The 18,255-nt window shown below is 41.1% G+C and overlaps 1 protein-coding gene across 1 annotated transcript; it reads left to right on the top strand.

Annotated features, from left to right (window-relative positions):
• The first annotated feature begins 328 nt into the window (after window positions 1-328).
• Window positions 329-15,644, top strand: SERINC1 (serine incorporator 1). The gene is made up of 10 exons (XM_078604267.1): window positions 329-460; window positions 3,924-4,085; window positions 4,504-4,697; window positions 5,221-5,300; window positions 6,760-6,897; window positions 8,440-8,609; window positions 9,131-9,221; window positions 10,050-10,215; window positions 11,094-11,333; window positions 12,747-15,644. Exons 1-10 carry the CDS (start codon window positions 422-424, stop codon window positions 12,883-12,885), a joined length of 1,419 nt encoding a protein of 472 aa, XP_078460393.1. The 5' UTR covers window positions 329-421; the 3' UTR covers window positions 12,886-15,644.
• Window positions 15,645-18,255: the final 2,611 nt, after the last annotated feature.

Here is an 18,255-nt window from a genome sequence, read left to right as displayed (position 1 = left end):
TGACCCGCCCCTTATTGGACACGTGCGTTAAAGAGCTTTATAGCTCATCGGATTCATCCAGTCTAAATAAAGATTCGGATTCCGTAGAACTTTATTGACAGCAGCGGCCGCGTCAAAGGGAGGCAGGTGAGGGGGTAGTGGGGGGGGGGGTAATGGGGGGGTAGTGGGGGGGGGTAATGGGGGGGTAGTGGGGGGGGGTAGTGGGGGGCGGGCTCTCGCAAGACCATCACGTCATCGCGCACGGCTCTGTATTTCCCACCGCACATGGGCAGGTCCCGTTTGGGACTCACAGCCCGTGGTTGCCTTATCCGCTGTGGGAAATCCAAACCCGCGCGAACCCGTCTCGTCAATAGGCGCGCATTGACGTAAACAAGAGGGGAGAGAGAGGTTTTCTTATCTTACAACCAAACTCAACACCAACATGGGAGGCGTTCTGGGGCTGCTCTCCGCCGCAAGCTGGGTAAAACAATCGTGTTTATCTGTCGTGATTGTTTCTCGGTTCGAGCGAGTTGTTGATCTGCGGTAGATGTAAGGCGCGGCGCAAACGCGATGAGGCCCAGGCAGTTAGAAAGCCTGCGGTCTTGTCTGGATTCTCTGCGGGAAAAGCTGCGGCTGTGCCGGTGGGAACGGGTGGGGTTGTGGTGGTGGTGGTGGTTGTGGAATTATGACCGTGAGTTACCCGTTATGGCATGTTTAAGATTATTTACCAGCACGGCTTAGTTGTTGAGGTTCTAATTTATGTTAAAAAGGACATCCCTTAATGCGGTGCTTCTGCTGTAGCATGTGATGGCATGGCCTAATTTCAATATTCGTATTCGACTGAGGCATTTAATAAAGCGATATTGTATGGTTGTTTTACATACAATGCGCTCATTATAGTATGCAATTTATAAATAATTTAACAGTATAATACAAGAAGCACCGTGAACATTTTTTAAACAATGTCAATGGAAGACACCATATGAACAATGTTGTATATTGTGTTGCATTGCAAATTGCTCTCATTGTAAATAATATGCTGATTATAAGAACGTTGTTTGTAAATATTGTTGTCGGTACTGTAAACAATGCAGTCATTGCTTTACAGTGCTGCAAATAATGCAGACTGTTTTGTAAATAATGATGTCTGTGTAAATAATGCAGTTCTTATTGTAAATAATAGTAATATAACAAGTGCTATTCAATAAAAAAAGGTTATTTTGGGTTAGATCGCGTAAATATAAATATGTCAATCTTGATTTGAAGCTTTCGTGACTGCAGGAATCCATACTCTGGTTCTTTCGGTAAAGTCACGTGACTTTAAATGTGTCATTAAACCACCACCACCACCACCCGACACAGCCAATTCGTAAGGTTTATCACGTAAACTAAACGTGTCAATTAGTCACTGCTTCAGCACACCGGTGTATTGGAGAGTAAACCCACAACATTTACAATTTGAGTACGACGTTTGCAATCACTGCTGTACATGTATTATCGTTACGCCTGTTTGGCCAGGAACGCCTCACATGGCTTTTTTCAGGCGGGTCCTGCCAACAATTCCCAGCAGGGGGGGGGCGATGATTGCTATGTACATTCCCAATTGAGTAAGTTGTGTATTTGTTTTTAATTTGCCATATTTCTGATGGCTTATTCTTTGCGCGGTAACGCATTGTTTGCGTTATTTACATATTTTAACCTGCATAATTCCTTGTTGGGGCATCTCGCCTCAAGTGACGCATACATAGCGAACACTACGTAATGGCACGAATACAGACATTTTAAAATATACCACATAGAGTATACATTGGCACAATGTCAATACAGTGTTTCTAACATCTTGCAATGCAGTATACTGTGGTTTTCGGGGTCGTATGGTTTACTGATTACAGAGTAAAATGATCAGCCTTTAATCCGTTTGTTATTCAGCATGTTAACCGCACGTGTGACTTGCATCTCAAATTTAAATGAATGCCTGGTTCCACAAGTTTCATTTGTACAGGGTGGTCCAGATGTCAGGTGATCCCCATTGAATTCTCTAAAACGCAATATTTGAAAGTAAGGTTTATTTAGAATAGAAATGAATATGCAAAGGCATGACATGTTAGGGGTCAATGGATTGGGGGTCACAAGAGGTCTGTACCACGTTGTATGTTCTTCGAAGTCGTGAACATGAATCATGGTATTTCGATTTTTACGCATAAAAAAAAAACTTAAGTCAAAGGTGGCAGTGTTAAAAACTACCAAACCTTATGCCGTGCAATGTTGCCAGATGACGTAATTACAGTAAATGGGTCAGTAAACTTGACAATACAGACCTATTCCTGTTATCGCCTCGTATGTTTTCACCAGTCACTGGTTTCCTCCCAAAATGATAAAAAAAAAATCACGAAGGAAATGGTCAAATATCTCAATATGTAGTACCCTGCTGAAATTTAATCTTCAGACTTAATGAAACGCTCCTAGATTATAAAATTCATATTATTGAACAAATATGTAAACAGTCCCAAGTTTTACAAACATTTCACAAGCCATTTTATGAACATGACTTCAATTTTGAATATGCTATGGTGATTAACACGTAGGATTTCGCGACTAATATCCATAACACAGGCTTTTTGGATAAGATCGCGTAAATATATAAATGTTGTTAAACCCGCCACCACCTGACACAACCAACTAGTAAGGGTTGTCACGTAAACGGAACATGCCAATTCGTTACTAGTACAGCACACCAGTGTGTTGGAGAGCCAAGCCACAACATTTACAATCTGAGTACGACGTTTCGCCAGCAATCTGCTTGTCGCCTGATGAAGCTAGTTCGAATTACTCACTCTGTTGTTGTTGTTGTCGAATCCTCTAATCTTGTAACTCAATTTTAACCCACTTCCCAATGTGCTATCGACTGCAAACGTCGTAAACTTATGTCTTACTGGCGACAGTACTATATTCTATCATAAATTTTTCTTTTTTACAAAATTGAAACAATTTTTTTACGTTATGTTTCGGCTTGGGTCTAATTGTTCACGCTCAACTGACGTTGGCTGTAAATCACCACGGTCCCTAACGTTATGGCAAGCTTCGGGCCACTTCCTGGAGTCGTGGAGTTTTGCCATTACGAGTACGGTACATTTCATTAAAGCGTGTTTAAAAAAACGTATTTTTAAATATTACTTATGGATGCTTTGGTGTGTTCAGTGTAAGACACACACAACACCGTTAAAACAAATATAAAATGTGCACAATGGACAGTTGCCATTCAACTGAATGGTAAATTATCCTTATTCAACCCAGAAAGTGTTTTGGCCACAACAACCCATGAAGTGCTGAGTTGGGCATTTACGTGATTGCATGTAAAATAGAAAAACACCTTTTCATTATGTACTATAAAAGCACGTATCCCAATGTCCCATAGTGTAAAAAGTACTCATGGATTTTTATTTATACTATATTGAACTACTAAAGAAAAACTGACAATCTTGCCTCAATGCTTATGACAGTCAAGTCCTGGTGATAACAGCAGGTAAATCAGTTAAACCTCGAGCTAGTTAATTACAATTCTATACAGTATATCCTGACCAAATCACCTGATATTCACCCAGTCTGGTAAGCGCCGTTGAGTTTAGATAGTGCTTAGATGGACGTTGAGTTTAGATAATGCTTAGATGGACGACCACCATGCACAAAACAGGTGTTGTTGGCTGCTGCAGGGATGCGTTTTCAGTAGAAGGCAGTGCAGCAAAATCCATTGTTGTACTGTACTTTTCCCACATATGCTCCCTGCCTTGAAAAACACAGACTGATCAGCTTAGTAAAGTATGGTTGAATAACCCCCCCATAACCTGCATGGAGCGGGGAGGTCGTCATCCAGCGGTGGATTGAAAAGAGGGCTGTACGTGTACATGTGTTTTTTATAAGCGTCTGTGTTTTTCATGTGTACACAGGTGCCGTGCCTTTGCAGCAGTGCCCCATGCCTGCTGTGCGCGTGCTGCCCCAGTGGGAACAACTCCACCATCACCCGCCTCGTCTATGCCATGCTCCTGCTGCTTGGAACTGCTGTCGCCTGCATTATGCTTTCGCCAGGTGTGGAGATGCGCCTAAAGCAGGTGAGTGGTACGGTGGCACGATGTGTAACACATCTTTTCTACAACTTACTGAGGCTTTTCTGGATAAATAAGCATCATAGTAATAATACACTTTTGTTGAATGACAGGATTCTTTAATGTCCGCTGTGAGGCAGATGATGCATAATAAACCTGGTTTAATTAACCAGGGCAGCCGCTGGACTCGAATTGCAAACCTCTGCAACAAACAGCAAATGCACTCCCACTTGGCCTTGTCGCCACCATGGCAAGGGTCTTATCTTGACCAGTCGGCTAAAACCTATCACTTTTTCGTTATTTTCCTCGTTCTTCTTAATGGGGAAATTGGCACGCACTTTTCCAAAAATCGAATGAAAAGGAACATTCACAAGCGTGTGTATCCTGCCAATAATGTTGTCTTTGCCACGTATTTTTTTCACAGATCCCCGGCTTCTGCGAGGGAGGCATGGGCACACAGGTGCCTGGGGTTCATGGCTACGTGAACTGTGATGTGCTGGTTGGGTTCAAGGCCGTGTACCGCGTCTGCTTTGGGATGGCCATGTTCTTCCTGCTCTTTTGTCTCATCACCGTGGGTGTGCGGACCAGCCGTGACCCACGTGCTCCACTGCACAATGGGTATGTGTCGCTGAATTTCATCGTGACCTGCGTTCTGAAAGCAACCGTGCAGCCTAAATATAATACACCACAAATTTAGATTAATATCATGCCTAAATGAGGCGCTGTCTTAAATCTTTGTAGAAGCATGCGTTTCATTATAAAATATTGGCCAATGCTTGCAAACGATTGAATGCATACAAATCGAAATGCTGTGTGTGCGTTAGGGCGTGTATGTGCATGCGTGTGATGCAGTTCTACATACAAAACCATTGACCTGGCTTCAATTCAGAACGTGAATAATTAGTGGAATCTGAACCTGTAGTGTGCCTCCCATAGGTTTACTCAACCTTGAATGAGAGTGCATTCTATGAACATCAGCAGTAGAGAGACAAAAGTAACCAGGTGTAGTACTGGCCCCACCACCCCCCCCACATGTGCTATGCCGGGACTTTGTAGGTGGTAAGTATCAGCACTTGCCATGTCAGTCTAACTGGCTAAACTGGGGATATTTGCAAAGTGTAAACATTTCTTTCCTTTGCAGGTTCTGGTTTTTCAAGTTTGCTGCGATGGTGGCCATCACAGTTGGCGCGTTCTATATTCCAGAAGGGTCTTTCACTTCTGGTAATGCATCTTTGTTTACAACACAATACATTTACACAAAACAGTATTGTGCAGTTATATAAAGCTTCTGAATGCATTTGTATTTGAAGAGGGTGATTGTTAATCACAATTGGAGAGATAACATCTTCTCTTGAGATCTTGAGAGAGCGAATAGCTATCCATCAATACAATTCCATCCAAATACACCTCTTGACAAAGAGATACGAAATCTAAACAACCACTACCACCTAACATCACGCAGCAAATCGTCCTTGAGCGCAGCCAGAGCTCTTGTACGTTTGGGCTTTAGTTACTCAGAGAAATGTGGCGGATTTGTCGCTAATCTCACAAAAGAACCTTGGAAATTTAATCTGCCTTTAAAACAATCGTTCAGTTTAAATAGAAGCCACATGGTCTCATGGCAGATTTTCACATGGCCTTCACAAGTGTAAATTAAAAATAAAGCCCATCGTGCATATTATATAAACTTCTACAGACCTTCAACGATAAAGTGAACCACTGAATTCGGAAAATTCTACTGAGGCATTGAAGCAATCCACTGCACGTCAACTGAAGCCATTTTCTGGCTCGCTGATCTGCACGTAAATTTTAAGTTGCTATTCATTGCGCCATATACAATAAAATTAATTGGTATTAAATAATTAACCCTATTTAATTAATTGATGTGCTTGGAATGTTTTACTTAATTGTGTATGGTTTATAGATTATGTGTGTGCATGGATATATGTACAAACATTGGAAAATGCTTATGCCTTTTTAAATTTGCTTACCCACAAGTAGACATTTGAGAAAATTTTAGTAAAGGATGTGGTTGGCAAGGATTATATTTCTATACATGTATTATGGTATATGCTTATAACCAAATGACTACCAATGTTGCCCATTGTCATCAGATAAGGAGTGTTCATCCTGAATAACGCTGGGATGGGTTATCACCATGCACATAGTGTTATCGGGCTGTGGCGCTATGTGGTTGCAGTTTCATCAAAATATGTTATACTGCACTTCTATGTTTCCAGATCTATCCTCCATGCCTCCACCAACCCGCACTGACCAGTGTCGTGAAAATATACCCGACACTTTGCAAAATCTTTATGGTTTAAAAACATTTTTATTTGCGTGTTCACCTGTTTTTATTTTTATGGTATACAGGTGGCACGGGGGTAAAACTTGGGTTTCCTCTGGGTTTTCCAGTCCCTTCCCAAAGCTAAAAACAATAACCGGGATTGGCCAAGCATCCCAATGATGAAAAAGTACCTGCAAATTACTCAATTGGGATTACACATCACAATATCACCCCCCACTCTGAAATGTTATCAGGACCCTCTTGAAAAAAAGTGTTAAGACTTTGTGAAGCGTTACTTGTAAACAAGTGTGATTAAAATATATGATGCAATGTTGGTTGCATGTGCTAAAGATTTCAACTGTTGCCTCGCTCCCTCATTCTTCACCCACACAGTGTGGTTCTACATGGGAATGTCCGGAGCCTTCTGCTTCATCCTAATCCAGCTTGTACTGCTCATTGACTTTGCCCACTCGTGGAATGAGTCATGGGTGGAACGTATGGAGGAGGGCAATTCACGGTGTTGGTACGCAGGTGAGTCTACCCATGCCGAATTGCATAACCTGATGCACCAAGGTGGCAAGATGTTAACTACCTCGCCTGGTATGCAGGAGGTCGTGGGTTCCATCCCGACCCTGACACCTGTAAATTTGGAGTTTGCATGTTCTCCCCATGGTTGCGTGATTTTTGTTTCTCTGCGTCCTCCGGTTTTTCCCTCCACACTTAGAAACATGCGTTTAGAGTATTTGGCTGCTCTCAGTTTCCACGTGAACGGCTACTTCGTTGAGCTATCATTTGTGGCCAGGTTGCTTCTGAAAAAGAGCTCGATAGCTCAGTGGCCCTTACCTGCTAAAATAAAAAAAAGTTTCATATTTTAAAGCCCAAGCCCACATTTGGGTTCTGCCTTGGTTGTTTCTAATGATAGTGTCTCCTTTAATGATTAAATGTTAACTTGTGGTTATTATATTACATATACGTTCACACCCTTTGAACCTCACCAGTCTCCTTCATGTCACTTGTGTCAGTTGATATGTGATTTATTAATAGCTCATGGCATCGTAAAAGTGTAAACACCTAAAAAAGACAACCTACTTTTGAATCTGGAAGTGCATTTCTCTGCTATGCAGCAGTGAAGTCATCAACAGAGTAGCATGTAGATGGTGGGCTGCAAAACAGCAGGGAAGCAGCCCATTTGGGATGAGCTTATAGCACAAATCTCGGTATTTTACAAATTGCAACCAAGTAATGCTTTAAGTCGTCATTAAAGCACAATCAATCATAACGTTTCTAATACTAAAAAGCATTCATCGTCAAAGCCTGCATTGAGTCCCTAAAGCTTTTTTATATAGATATATAATTTTCAGATACAAAAGTTGAACCAATTGGAACCTGACATTACAGTAGTGTTATGTAATAGAGCATACTTCAACACATGATTGTATCTTGATGCACAGAAGCATTAATGAAGCATTCGAGTTTTTGGCAGGACCACCCTGGAAAAGAGTTGAAACTCAATGAGGATTTCCTGGTTAAAAAAACATAATACTGTGATGAATGTCACTCCCAGTGGCACGGTGGGTTTAAAAGTTTCCCTCTTCTTGTGAGCCAGAGGTCACTTGATGACTGATGGGATTTTAGAGGTAGCTTTGATATCTGCTTCCGTTGCCATTCTCCAACACGAAATGTAGTACTGGTCTGCAAAAGATCCAGACAGGTACTGCATCTCATGCTGATGGAAGGGAGATGGTATACCTAACTATTACCATCACCTTGGCCATTGGATCTCGGCATCATCACCAATCTTTAGTTGTGCGTAGCCATGTGCCAGAAAAATCTGAATATGTATTTATACTGGAGGAATCCGATGAGCTATAAAGCTTTTTTTCACTGATGTCCAGCAGTTTTCACTGATATCCAGTTGAAGAAGGGTGTGGGAATAAAAAAATGGATGTTTTGTGTGAATAAGTAGATTAAATACCAATTCATTATGCTTTTTCTGCAATGGTCTGAACACAGTATTGGGGGGGGGGGGGGGATATAATTTTTTACCTTTTAAAATGTTCCTCTTGATTGCAGCTTTGCTGTCGGTGACTGGAATCAACTACATGCTATCTCTCACTGCCATCGTGCTCTTCTTCATTTTCTACACAACGAGCGATGCCTGCACAATGAACAAATTCTTCATCAGCTTTAACCTGATCCTGTGCATCATTGCCTCCACCGTCTCCATCCTCCCTCGTGTCCAGGTGATTTTAAATGCTATAACTCACCTCCTGACAGCCTTGGGCCTGCAGCATTTGGTTCCTGCTTATCACACGGCACACATTGATGCGTTGTGGACAATTAATAGGTTAAATGTTACTCAGATGTGGATATAAACGTGATAATTATTTTGATTACGTAATGTATTACGATATTTTAAAGCTTGTATGAAGCTTAATAAAAAATATTATTTGGTGATGCTGTTGCCATTGGCAGTGGTGCACAAACTGGGAAAGAAATAAACACATTCATTCATAACACTGCCTTTTTTGCCGAGAAGACATCAGTATGACAGCCGCCACACATTTGAAACCATTGGGTTTCAAACCATTGGGTTTCAAATGTGTGATGGGGGTGTCTTTACATTTGTGTATTGTCGGGGCCGCACTAAAGGCCATCAGGGGCCGCCAGTGGCCAGTGCGCCTTGCAATAAAAAGACACTGGTTTAAGGGATCGGTGCCTTTTGTGTATCACGGTTCATAAATTTCATCCAATTCTCTTCCAGGAAGTACAGCCACGTTCTGGCCTCCTGCAGTCATCGATCATCACTCTCTACACCATGTACCTCACCTGGTCGGCCATGACTAATGAGCCTGGTAAGGCCATCACTTATGATTACTGGGCTCCTTGGTCGTATGGGCTCCAAGGTAGTCCTGAGAATTGCCAAAAACTAACATCTGTATAGCCTTTGAATAATTCTGTAACGATAATTATCACAAGCCACTTTTTCGTGGCGGTTTAATCATTGTAACTGTGTTGTTCATATATTAGCGCAGGGGATTCTTTCTCTGGGAAGCATGCATTTCATGGATGTTAACATCAGGATTAATTTCTTTACAGCTCTTTATATAACCATTTGAGAGCTCACTATGTGAAATGACCTCGGCATCCCATGGCGTACGCATGTGAAAGAGAGGCTTTACGCTTTCAGCAGATTGCACGATTTGTTTATTTTCCAAGATAAATTGCTTAAAAATCTTACCACGAGGCAATCCATTCCATTCATTTTGTACGAGTTTGTTCATTGTGGGTAAATTTTTCGTTGTCGGTTAAATCTGGCCACATTACCATCGCTCAGTGAAGTACTTTGCTCTGAATTTCGATTTAAAGCTTTTGTGACTGCAGGGATTCATCTTCTTGGTTCTTTCGGTAAAGTCACGTAGAAGGGAAATAATAAAATAATAAAAATAAAACATAATAAAATAATTCTCACGACGTTTCGGCCACAACGCAAGCAGAGGACGGCTGCTTGCGTTGTGGCCGAAACGTCGTGAGAATTATTTTATTGTTTTATTTTTATTATTTTATTAGTTCCCTTCTACGTGACTTTACTTTGCTCTGCTCACAGTTGTTTTTTTCAAGTCAGCATTTTTTGTTAATAATGTTCCCGTGTTTTTTGTTTGTTGTTGTGCTTATTATGACAGAGCGGAAGTGCAACCCCAGCCTGCTCAACTTCCTTCAGCAGAGCCTGGTGCCCGTCTCGACCAACGGTTCTGTTACACCCACGGCCCCCGTGCCACCCGCGCAGTGGTGGGATGCCCAGAGCATCGTGGGGCTGGCCATTTACTTGCTGTGCATCCTCTACTCAAGGTGTTGCAGTCAGATCCACGGCTGCGTCGCACAGAATCAATCTGCGCCAACGCTGGCATCATACTGTTTTTCTGAAGTTGCCGCGCTGTATGCTCGATTTTTATGTTTCACGTGTTTGCTCTTCTTCGGTGTTTTATCTAAGTTTGTCTGTTCGTACGTTTCTAGGTAATTGTTTTTAAATAATGCGTGCAAAATACTGCACTTCTAGGGTGAAGACTCCATGTGCAGCTGGATGGGAAGTGTTGGTCACGCTTGGTGATATAATTTGCATTCTCAGCCATGTCACGCTGGGCGTGGCATTGTAGGGGGTTCCCGATATTCGAGAGGGAGGATTTTTTTTGGGGGGGACTGCCTTTTCATAAAGGGCCCCTGAGTAAAGGATCGAAAAAGTAGTAGATTACGATTTTCCATGAATGAATCAAATGAATCGACTTAACTGCTTCCCGTTCCGAGACATCTGCAAGTTGCAGGGTGGGGTCCCGTTTACCGCTGAATCTCGGAACGCGCAAGCGGCTAGCATGAATTTTATTTAGAGAGGCATGGCACCGTTGTTTTTACTTGCCGCTGAGAACTGTAGCAACACGACCGCACTCTAATAACTGTGCCACATGCCCTCCCACATGGCCTTGTGGTGGGGAGCCTCGGTACACCTTCCGACCTCAAGATGTACCGATAAAGTTATCTTATTTTCCATTTTCTTCCAATTCCGTTCCGATGACTTCGACATATATACAAGTACGTCATCGGAATGGGAAAGGGTTAATTGTCTCAACTCTAGTTTATTTAAATGCGCTGCCGTCGTTAGATTTGGCGACGACACTTGAACATCGGGGAGTGCTCACGTCCGTCCCCCTGCTCGCTGCCTTCCCTTCCCACAGCATCCGCACGTCCAACAACAGCCAGGTGAGCAAGTTGACGCTGTCAAGCGGTGACGCCACGCTCATCGATGACACGAGTTCGGGGAGCTCGGCCGAGGACGGGAGGGAGGGCGGCGGCGCTGGCTCACGCCGCGCCTCGGACAACGAACGGGACGGAGTGCAGTATAGCTACTCCTTCTTCCACTTCATGCTCTTCCTCGCCTCGCTTTACATCATGATGACGCTCACCAACTGGTACAGGTGAGAAGCATGGTGCGGTCTCGTCTGAGTGCTGTCTGCTTCGTTTTAATTGCCCAGTTGTGGGCAAGAACTGTCTGGTAATTTACCCAGGCGATTGCAACATTTTCTGTCTGTTTTGATGCGTAATAATGTATTATCCAGGAAAACCCCACAGGATGCTTTTTCGTAAGGGTTCGGCATTGAGATGTTTGGCTATTTCTTGTTTTAGGAATGAGATAAAACTAAAGTACCAAGAGCAAGGAAGCAAAATCATACACTTGCATGGATTTTATAATGCTCTCCAGCATATAGATACGTCTTCGGAAGTGTTAATTAGCGATAACAGTAGCGCTCGCACTAGACAGGCGGGAAGCAGTACATCCATAGTTTCGGTGGCAAGATGTTAACTACCTTGCCTGGTATGCAAGAAGGTCGTGGGTTCGCTCCCGACCCTGACACTTGTATATATTTCGAGTTTCCACGTTCTTCACGTGATCACGTGGATTTGTTTCCGGGTCCTCCAGTTTTTCCCTCCACGTTTAGAAACATTCGTTTAGAGTATATTTGGCTGCTCTCAATTTCCATACGATAAGCCAATTCATTGAGCTATCATTTGTGGCCAGGTCGCTTCTGAAAAAGAGTGATATAGCGCAGTGAGCCTTAGCTGACGAGACATAACAGGGATTGGATAGTGACTCTGCCAGGGAGGGCTTGCTTCAGCCAGCAGGGCTGGGACCCCCAGGCAGGTCCTGCCACTGCTCGATTGTGTCTCCATGTTTTCGTTGACGCTTTGATTGAGTTTGTCAGTTTTTTCTGGGGTATGTCCCGCGGATAGCAACACAGCTTCATACTTAAAGTTGTGTTTATATTGGATAATCTTTGTGAGAGTTATCGTGCCCCAACGTTAGAGACAAATGGACAGAGCTAATGTAGAAACGCTTTCAATAACCTAAGTTGGTAAGCATAAATACACCCGTCATGTGAGGGGATCATTCTCAAAGATCTGCACAGATCGGTTTATGAATCTATTTGCTGTCCTGTCAACTCCTGGCTACCTTGCAGTCCAGTGGTTTTGGGAGTTTTACAAATCAGTGATCCACCAATACTTGACAACTGTGTTCAAGTGGATGAGAGAAACTCCATGTCATGATTATTCATGTACGTGCTGGTTTCACAGCTCATATTTCAGATTGGCTAATCACATGCAACTAAAATTAGAAGTTAAGTATCACATGATTTTCTATCTATAGTCCCCACTTAATCTCCTAACTGTAAATGATTATAAACACCTGCAGTGTGAATGGCTTTGATAGATTATGCATCTCATCTGGTGGGCCAAAGGAAATTCGAATGTATTGTGGGGGGGGGGGGGGGTAAACAGAAACAGTTTGAAGATAGTTTTTTGTCTTTGATCGATTGTTGTGTTATCCACAGCCCTGACTCTGACTTCAAGACTCTGACGAGCAAGTGGCCGGCGGTGTGGGTGAAGATCTGTTCGAGCTGGGTGTGTCTCTCCCTCTACATCTGGACTCTGGTAGCTCCCCTGGTGCTCTCCAATCGCGACTTTGACTGACCGCCGCCTCCCTTAGTTTGAGCCATTAAGCTCACCTAGGATGCAGTCACCGTTAATATCAATATTAATGTTTCCCGTTATCGTTTTAGTCTTGCATTGGTTTCCCTACAAGAGGAGTTGCTTTGTGACGAACTGAGATCGGGATGGCAATTTGTCAACAAATTAACGAGTGTTAACGTACGATAGATGAATTTTGCTCTTGCAGTTGATGGATGCCACATTTAAATAATCATATTATGAGTTTACAGGTGCATATTTTAGCTTCGATTAAATAACTCCCATTTGATTATAACACAAACTACAGGTAACACGATACTCAATAATAATACTTAACGAATTTATTTTACGCACATTGACTATTGTAGCACGTTCTTATCGTTAAGCACTGCAGGTAGCAAAGCTTGACAAATATGAGGCCAGTAATGTGGTAGAGCTGAAACAATTATGCAGTTGGAGAAACTGTATTAATGCACGAGAGGCTATCGCAAACACATTACACAATATTTACGTAACGGACGAAGGCAAGAGCCTCTTGAGTTGTGTTAGTGAATGTATGCACAAATTCTGTGAGTGATATTCATCAGAATGATTGATCTTTATAATGAAAAAAATATTCTCCTACAAGATTTATTGGAACTCCCTCTGGGGAAATGGGTCAAAGTTCAACACTGTAGCACTATTAATTTAAGTGAGGTTTAACTGGTGTGGTGGAGTGAGTTAAGGTGGAGTGAGTTAAGGTGGATGTGGAATATGGTGAGTGGATGGTAGGATTGATAGCTAAGCTTGATGTCTTGGAAGAATATTAGCTGAAAATGATAAAAAAACGTTTTAAAAAGATAATTGGGAAGGTAGAATGAACTGCAAAATCTGCTGTTATGAATTTGTGTGACCTACAAGACTTGGGCAGGAAACATGAAAAATGTATTTAACAATTGGAAAACTAATTTTTAAATGTTACCACCTTCGTGATATTATTAATTGGACTACCTAAATACGTTTTAGTGATTTATGTCTTTACTGATACATTACTAATATCAAAAAAACATGCAGATTATGGAAGGACTGTGATAGCTGCTTGATCTATGAATCAGATCCTGCTTCGTTTGCACATAGATCAACTTGAATCGCTTGATAAGGATGGGGGGAGAAAATGTCAAATAAATGCAATGTCTCAATATATAAAGGGGAGATGATGTATGATAACTAAGAGGCATGTACAAACTCTTGACATGAAGAGCAATTGCAAAGACAGACCATGGCGTGCCAGTGTCCAGCACAGAGAACATTGTGTCCTCTTTACTCGTGAGCTATAAGTCCAATTTATTCTGCATAGCATAAAGAACAAAATAATAAGACCACAAATGTGAATGTGTTAGGTATCAGTCCATTGAGGTCCAGAGCAGATTTCTGGCATAGTGGTGGCTTCAGCATGCGAAGAAATCACCAGAGGTTGCATTCAAAATTTGGGCAACGTGTGGCATGCTTGTTAATTCTGCTGCACAGCCATCAAGGCTACACTTACATGGATTTGATGTGCAATTTCACGGCCTAAATAGTGCAACAGAGACGTGCAACTTACAAAAAAGTTAAGCAGTCATCACTGAATATTGTAGCTTCTGTAAAGGTGTGTAGTTTGTTCCACGATTTCTTAAAATATTTTGCGCTTGTGGTTTTCACTGCAAGTTTTGTTTCAAGTACGCTCGAGGAATTGGTTTAACGTCGGGATTACGAGTTTGTGGAAACTTAACGGGTGCACATTCAAACTGCTCCTTTGCTCGCAGCGTGTATTGTCAGTTTATTGAAGCAGCTATTCTTCTAAAACTAGGGCAACCGGTTTTTGCTTTTTCAGAGCATTTTACACGATTTTATTCCATGCCCCTAATATTTATTGTGCCATTTTTATAAGTTCCCTGTTGCTGACCATATGTATATATGTACGGAACTGGTTGCAAACTGAAGTACAACGCAAATGTTTTGACTTGAGAAATATTATTTGCATATTCTGTTGAGTAGTGTCAACAGGTTTGGCCATGATGCCATCTTGAATATTCTCTCTTGTAAACCTGAATAGTGGAGTCTATTCGACACAATTTCATCATTGCTGCTTTATTAAATACATTCGTTTTACGTGTTACATTAAACATTTTCTTAAATATTTCTGATTGTGCTGTTCGACATGACTAACATTTAATGACATAGCTTTTGGTTTTGGATTTGTTTTAGAATTTGACTTCTTTGTGGATGTAAAATTAATCCTGTGGAAAAAAAATCAGTAATTGTGTAATTGTTATTACTTCCCAATTAGTCATGCATAGAAAAATCAAATACCGGATGCAATTGTGCTTGTAGTACTGTAAAATGAATAGTTTGGCTTCACTAATATTTGTAAATTGCTTAAAACTGTGATATAATTATAGTAGACAATTGTTATGTGGATGTTGCCGAGATTTTCGATCAAGTTGAAACAGTGTTGATTAGATGTTTACCATAATAATGTAGCAGCTTCTGTGAACAGTGCTGTGCTTTTAATGGTAATGGAGTGTTGGTTGTGATGTGTTTCGAGTGTACTGGATGAACATATGTTGTGTTACGTGTACGAACCTGTAGCCTCACGGTAGGTATAAGTGGCACTGACAAAAGTCGTGTTCGGATGGAATTTCTGCTTCAAGCATGCACTCTATTTAACAATAGCACCAGTATTAGATGCTGCTGGTATGTACTGTATTTGCTCAGTAAACAGTAAAATATTCAAAACACAATGGTTATCACTTTGTATTCTTATCTGAGGTACTCATCTGAGGAATATGAAATATATAAAAGCATGGCTACAAAGCCTATTACGTTTAACATACTGTTGCATCACGTAGCATTTCCCATGAAATAAATGTGCAAAAAAGAATAGTAAGAATAAAACACTGTATACTGACATTATGACTTCTTTACAACAACATTTTCTTCCAAGTACTCGTGTGACCATGCTTTAGCAGCACACCAGGCTATATTGTATATGTGGAATTATGGATTTGGCCGACTGTTACTGTGGCTACACTAAAGGTGGTTTGTCTCCTCAGATACACTTCAAATATATCTGATGTGTTAATCACGTTAGCGATATTAACAGCTGCAATTTAATTGCGTGTAAAACGCTTATGTAAGGGCTATAGACACCACTACATGGGTGCAATAAACAGCAAAAGCCTTTGGACCCATTGCACATGTCCAAAATATCCCTTTCGATCTGATTTTAGGTGAATGTGTGCTTCCGTTTCCTTTGTAAACCACAGGATAGTGTTTCTGCCGTTTAATCAAGGTATAAACATAGCCCTTTGGAAGAACATTTAAAGCACTACGCCATAATGTTAACCACAATGGGAATATCGCAACATTTCGTTTGAAATATGATTTTGCTGTAAAAAATTTTTTTTTTAAATACAATCAAGATACATTCTCACTCCAGAATTTACAAGACACGGAGTCGCATTCATGCCCAAGGCACACAAACACAAAACAGGCTTCTGTTTTCATCGTATAGTAATTTTATGTTGGTCTATTTTCATAGAAATGCAGCATGAGCAAATGAAACTTAACCTGGGGGTGCTTTTCCATCATTTACTTCATAAAACAATGAAGATAAACAGCACAACATTTGACGACCTTTAACAATTGGCTTGTTACTTTTCACAATCAAAAGTGGTGTGTTGTGCACTCAAGTTCAGAATGAAAATATTTTTACACAACTATCACTGCATAAAATACAATATTTGCATTGTTTACACAATATAGTACTGTATATTCCTATAGGTTTAAACAAAAAAAAATTATTTTGCTTAAGAGTTTACATATATTAATCATTGGTTGGAGTGGTTGCGGAGCAATTTTAATGTTGCAATATAACCACACAATTCTCTGGACTTTCACACTTCCTCCCCTCCACCCCGCTCTATTTTAAAGTGAAAATGTTATAATCTGGTAAGGTGTGCGCGAGTGATCGGATTTGTTTAACTTTATTGACACCAGCCACACGTTTGGCTAATCTAGATAATATGGTACTGTCGTTGCTACATTATAAAAAAAATAATCTAGGAAATCCAGTCTCAGGACTTGTTCTGGAGCGTCCCACTTTGAGGTGACATGGTGCTAACTTCATCACCTATGCTTGCATTGCACACGATAGTTACTGCTCTCATATGTAACCACTTAAAAGCGGTCCTACTGATGTATGACTATACTGCACCCACAATTAACGTTATGGCAAAAAGAGAATATAGGTAAACTTACGATATTTCTCACGACCTTTTTGTGCCTACACATCACGTAAGATATACTATGCCGTTAATCTGTGGATAGGTTCATCTTGAAGTAGAAAGCCAAGCATTCTTAAAAGTCCGTAGACATGGTTCAGTGATGTAATTAAAATATAAGAGATAATGTTATGTAAATTACAATTCATACATTTTGATTTAAGGCTTTCGTGACTGCAGGGATTCATATTCTTGGTTCTTTCGGTAAAGTCACGTAGAAGGGAAACAATGTTTATTAATTTATTGTTTCCCTTCTACGTGACTTTACCGAAAGAACCAAGACTATAACTCATACATGTCTACTCGAAGTCTTATGAAAGGTAATTTTGGACAAGTAAGTGACCAGGATGAATGGCGACTGACTGTAAATTACGTTGACGGAGGGAACACAGTAAGTGCTAGGGTATAAGGGAGACCACATGGTCCAAGCGGTCATCAAACGCTGGACAGGATGGAGGCTATCTTGGTTTGAAGATACAACTGCCAGGAGATGGTGAAGTAAACAGTCAAGCCTCCCAACAGCTCAAACGGCCAGTGGACGAGATCTTTTTGTTTTCAGCTATGGTAAGGAGAGCACATTATATGTTGATATAAACAGATTCACGTAGAATTGGATTTGAAGTGAAATTTCTGAAGGGCTGTTGTTCGCAGAACAAAAATAAGGGGTGTCTGCATGTAGGTCACTTACATTTGACAGAATCAATGGGAAATTAAGTGAAAAAAATATATATTTTTACGTATAATTTAATGCTCAGATAAAATCAATATAAACTTTACAAGACCCAACACCTCTGCAGGTTGGTTGGCCAATTTTATTATTACGCTTGTTTAGCCAGGACGACCTCAACGAGTCTCATGACTTTCAGCAGGGCCCTGCCAAGCATTTCGTAGGTGGCTATGATCATGTATATTCCAAATTTGTAATTTGCGGTGATTTTTTTTACAGTTTGGACCAAGACGCAGGCACATAATGGCTTACTCTTGTGAATCACGTTACAGGATCCTTAACATGTAGCCTTTCACGACCAATATTCATGAAAGTTACTTTGGGTTAGATCGCGTAAATATA

The sequence above is a fragment of the Lampetra planeri genome, chromosome 22 (assembly GCF_965212315.1).
Source record: "Lampetra planeri chromosome 22, kcLamPlan1.2.h2, whole genome shotgun sequence".
NCBI classification, from domain to species: Eukaryota; Metazoa; Chordata; class Hyperoartia; order Petromyzontiformes; family Petromyzontidae; genus Lampetra; species Lampetra planeri.
Note: the sequence above shows the minus strand (reverse complement) of the source record. Positions and strands in the feature narration are given on the sequence as shown.

What these genes read in the sequence shown, in the direction of transcription:
- SERINC1 (XM_078604267.1), top strand. Translation starts at nt 422, where the DNA reads ATGGGAGGCGTTCTGGGGCTGCTCTCCGCCGCAAGCTGG. An exon ending in TGCTCTCCGCCGCAAGCTGG is followed by an intron (nt 461 to 3,923) that starts GTAAAACAATCG and finishes ATGTGTACACAG; the next exon opens with GTGCCGTGCCTTTGCAGCAG. An exon ending in CCATCCTCCCTCGTGTCCAG is followed by an intron (nt 8,610 to 9,130) that starts GTGATTTTAAAT and finishes ATTCTCTTCCAG; the next exon opens with GAAGTACAGCCACGTTCTGG.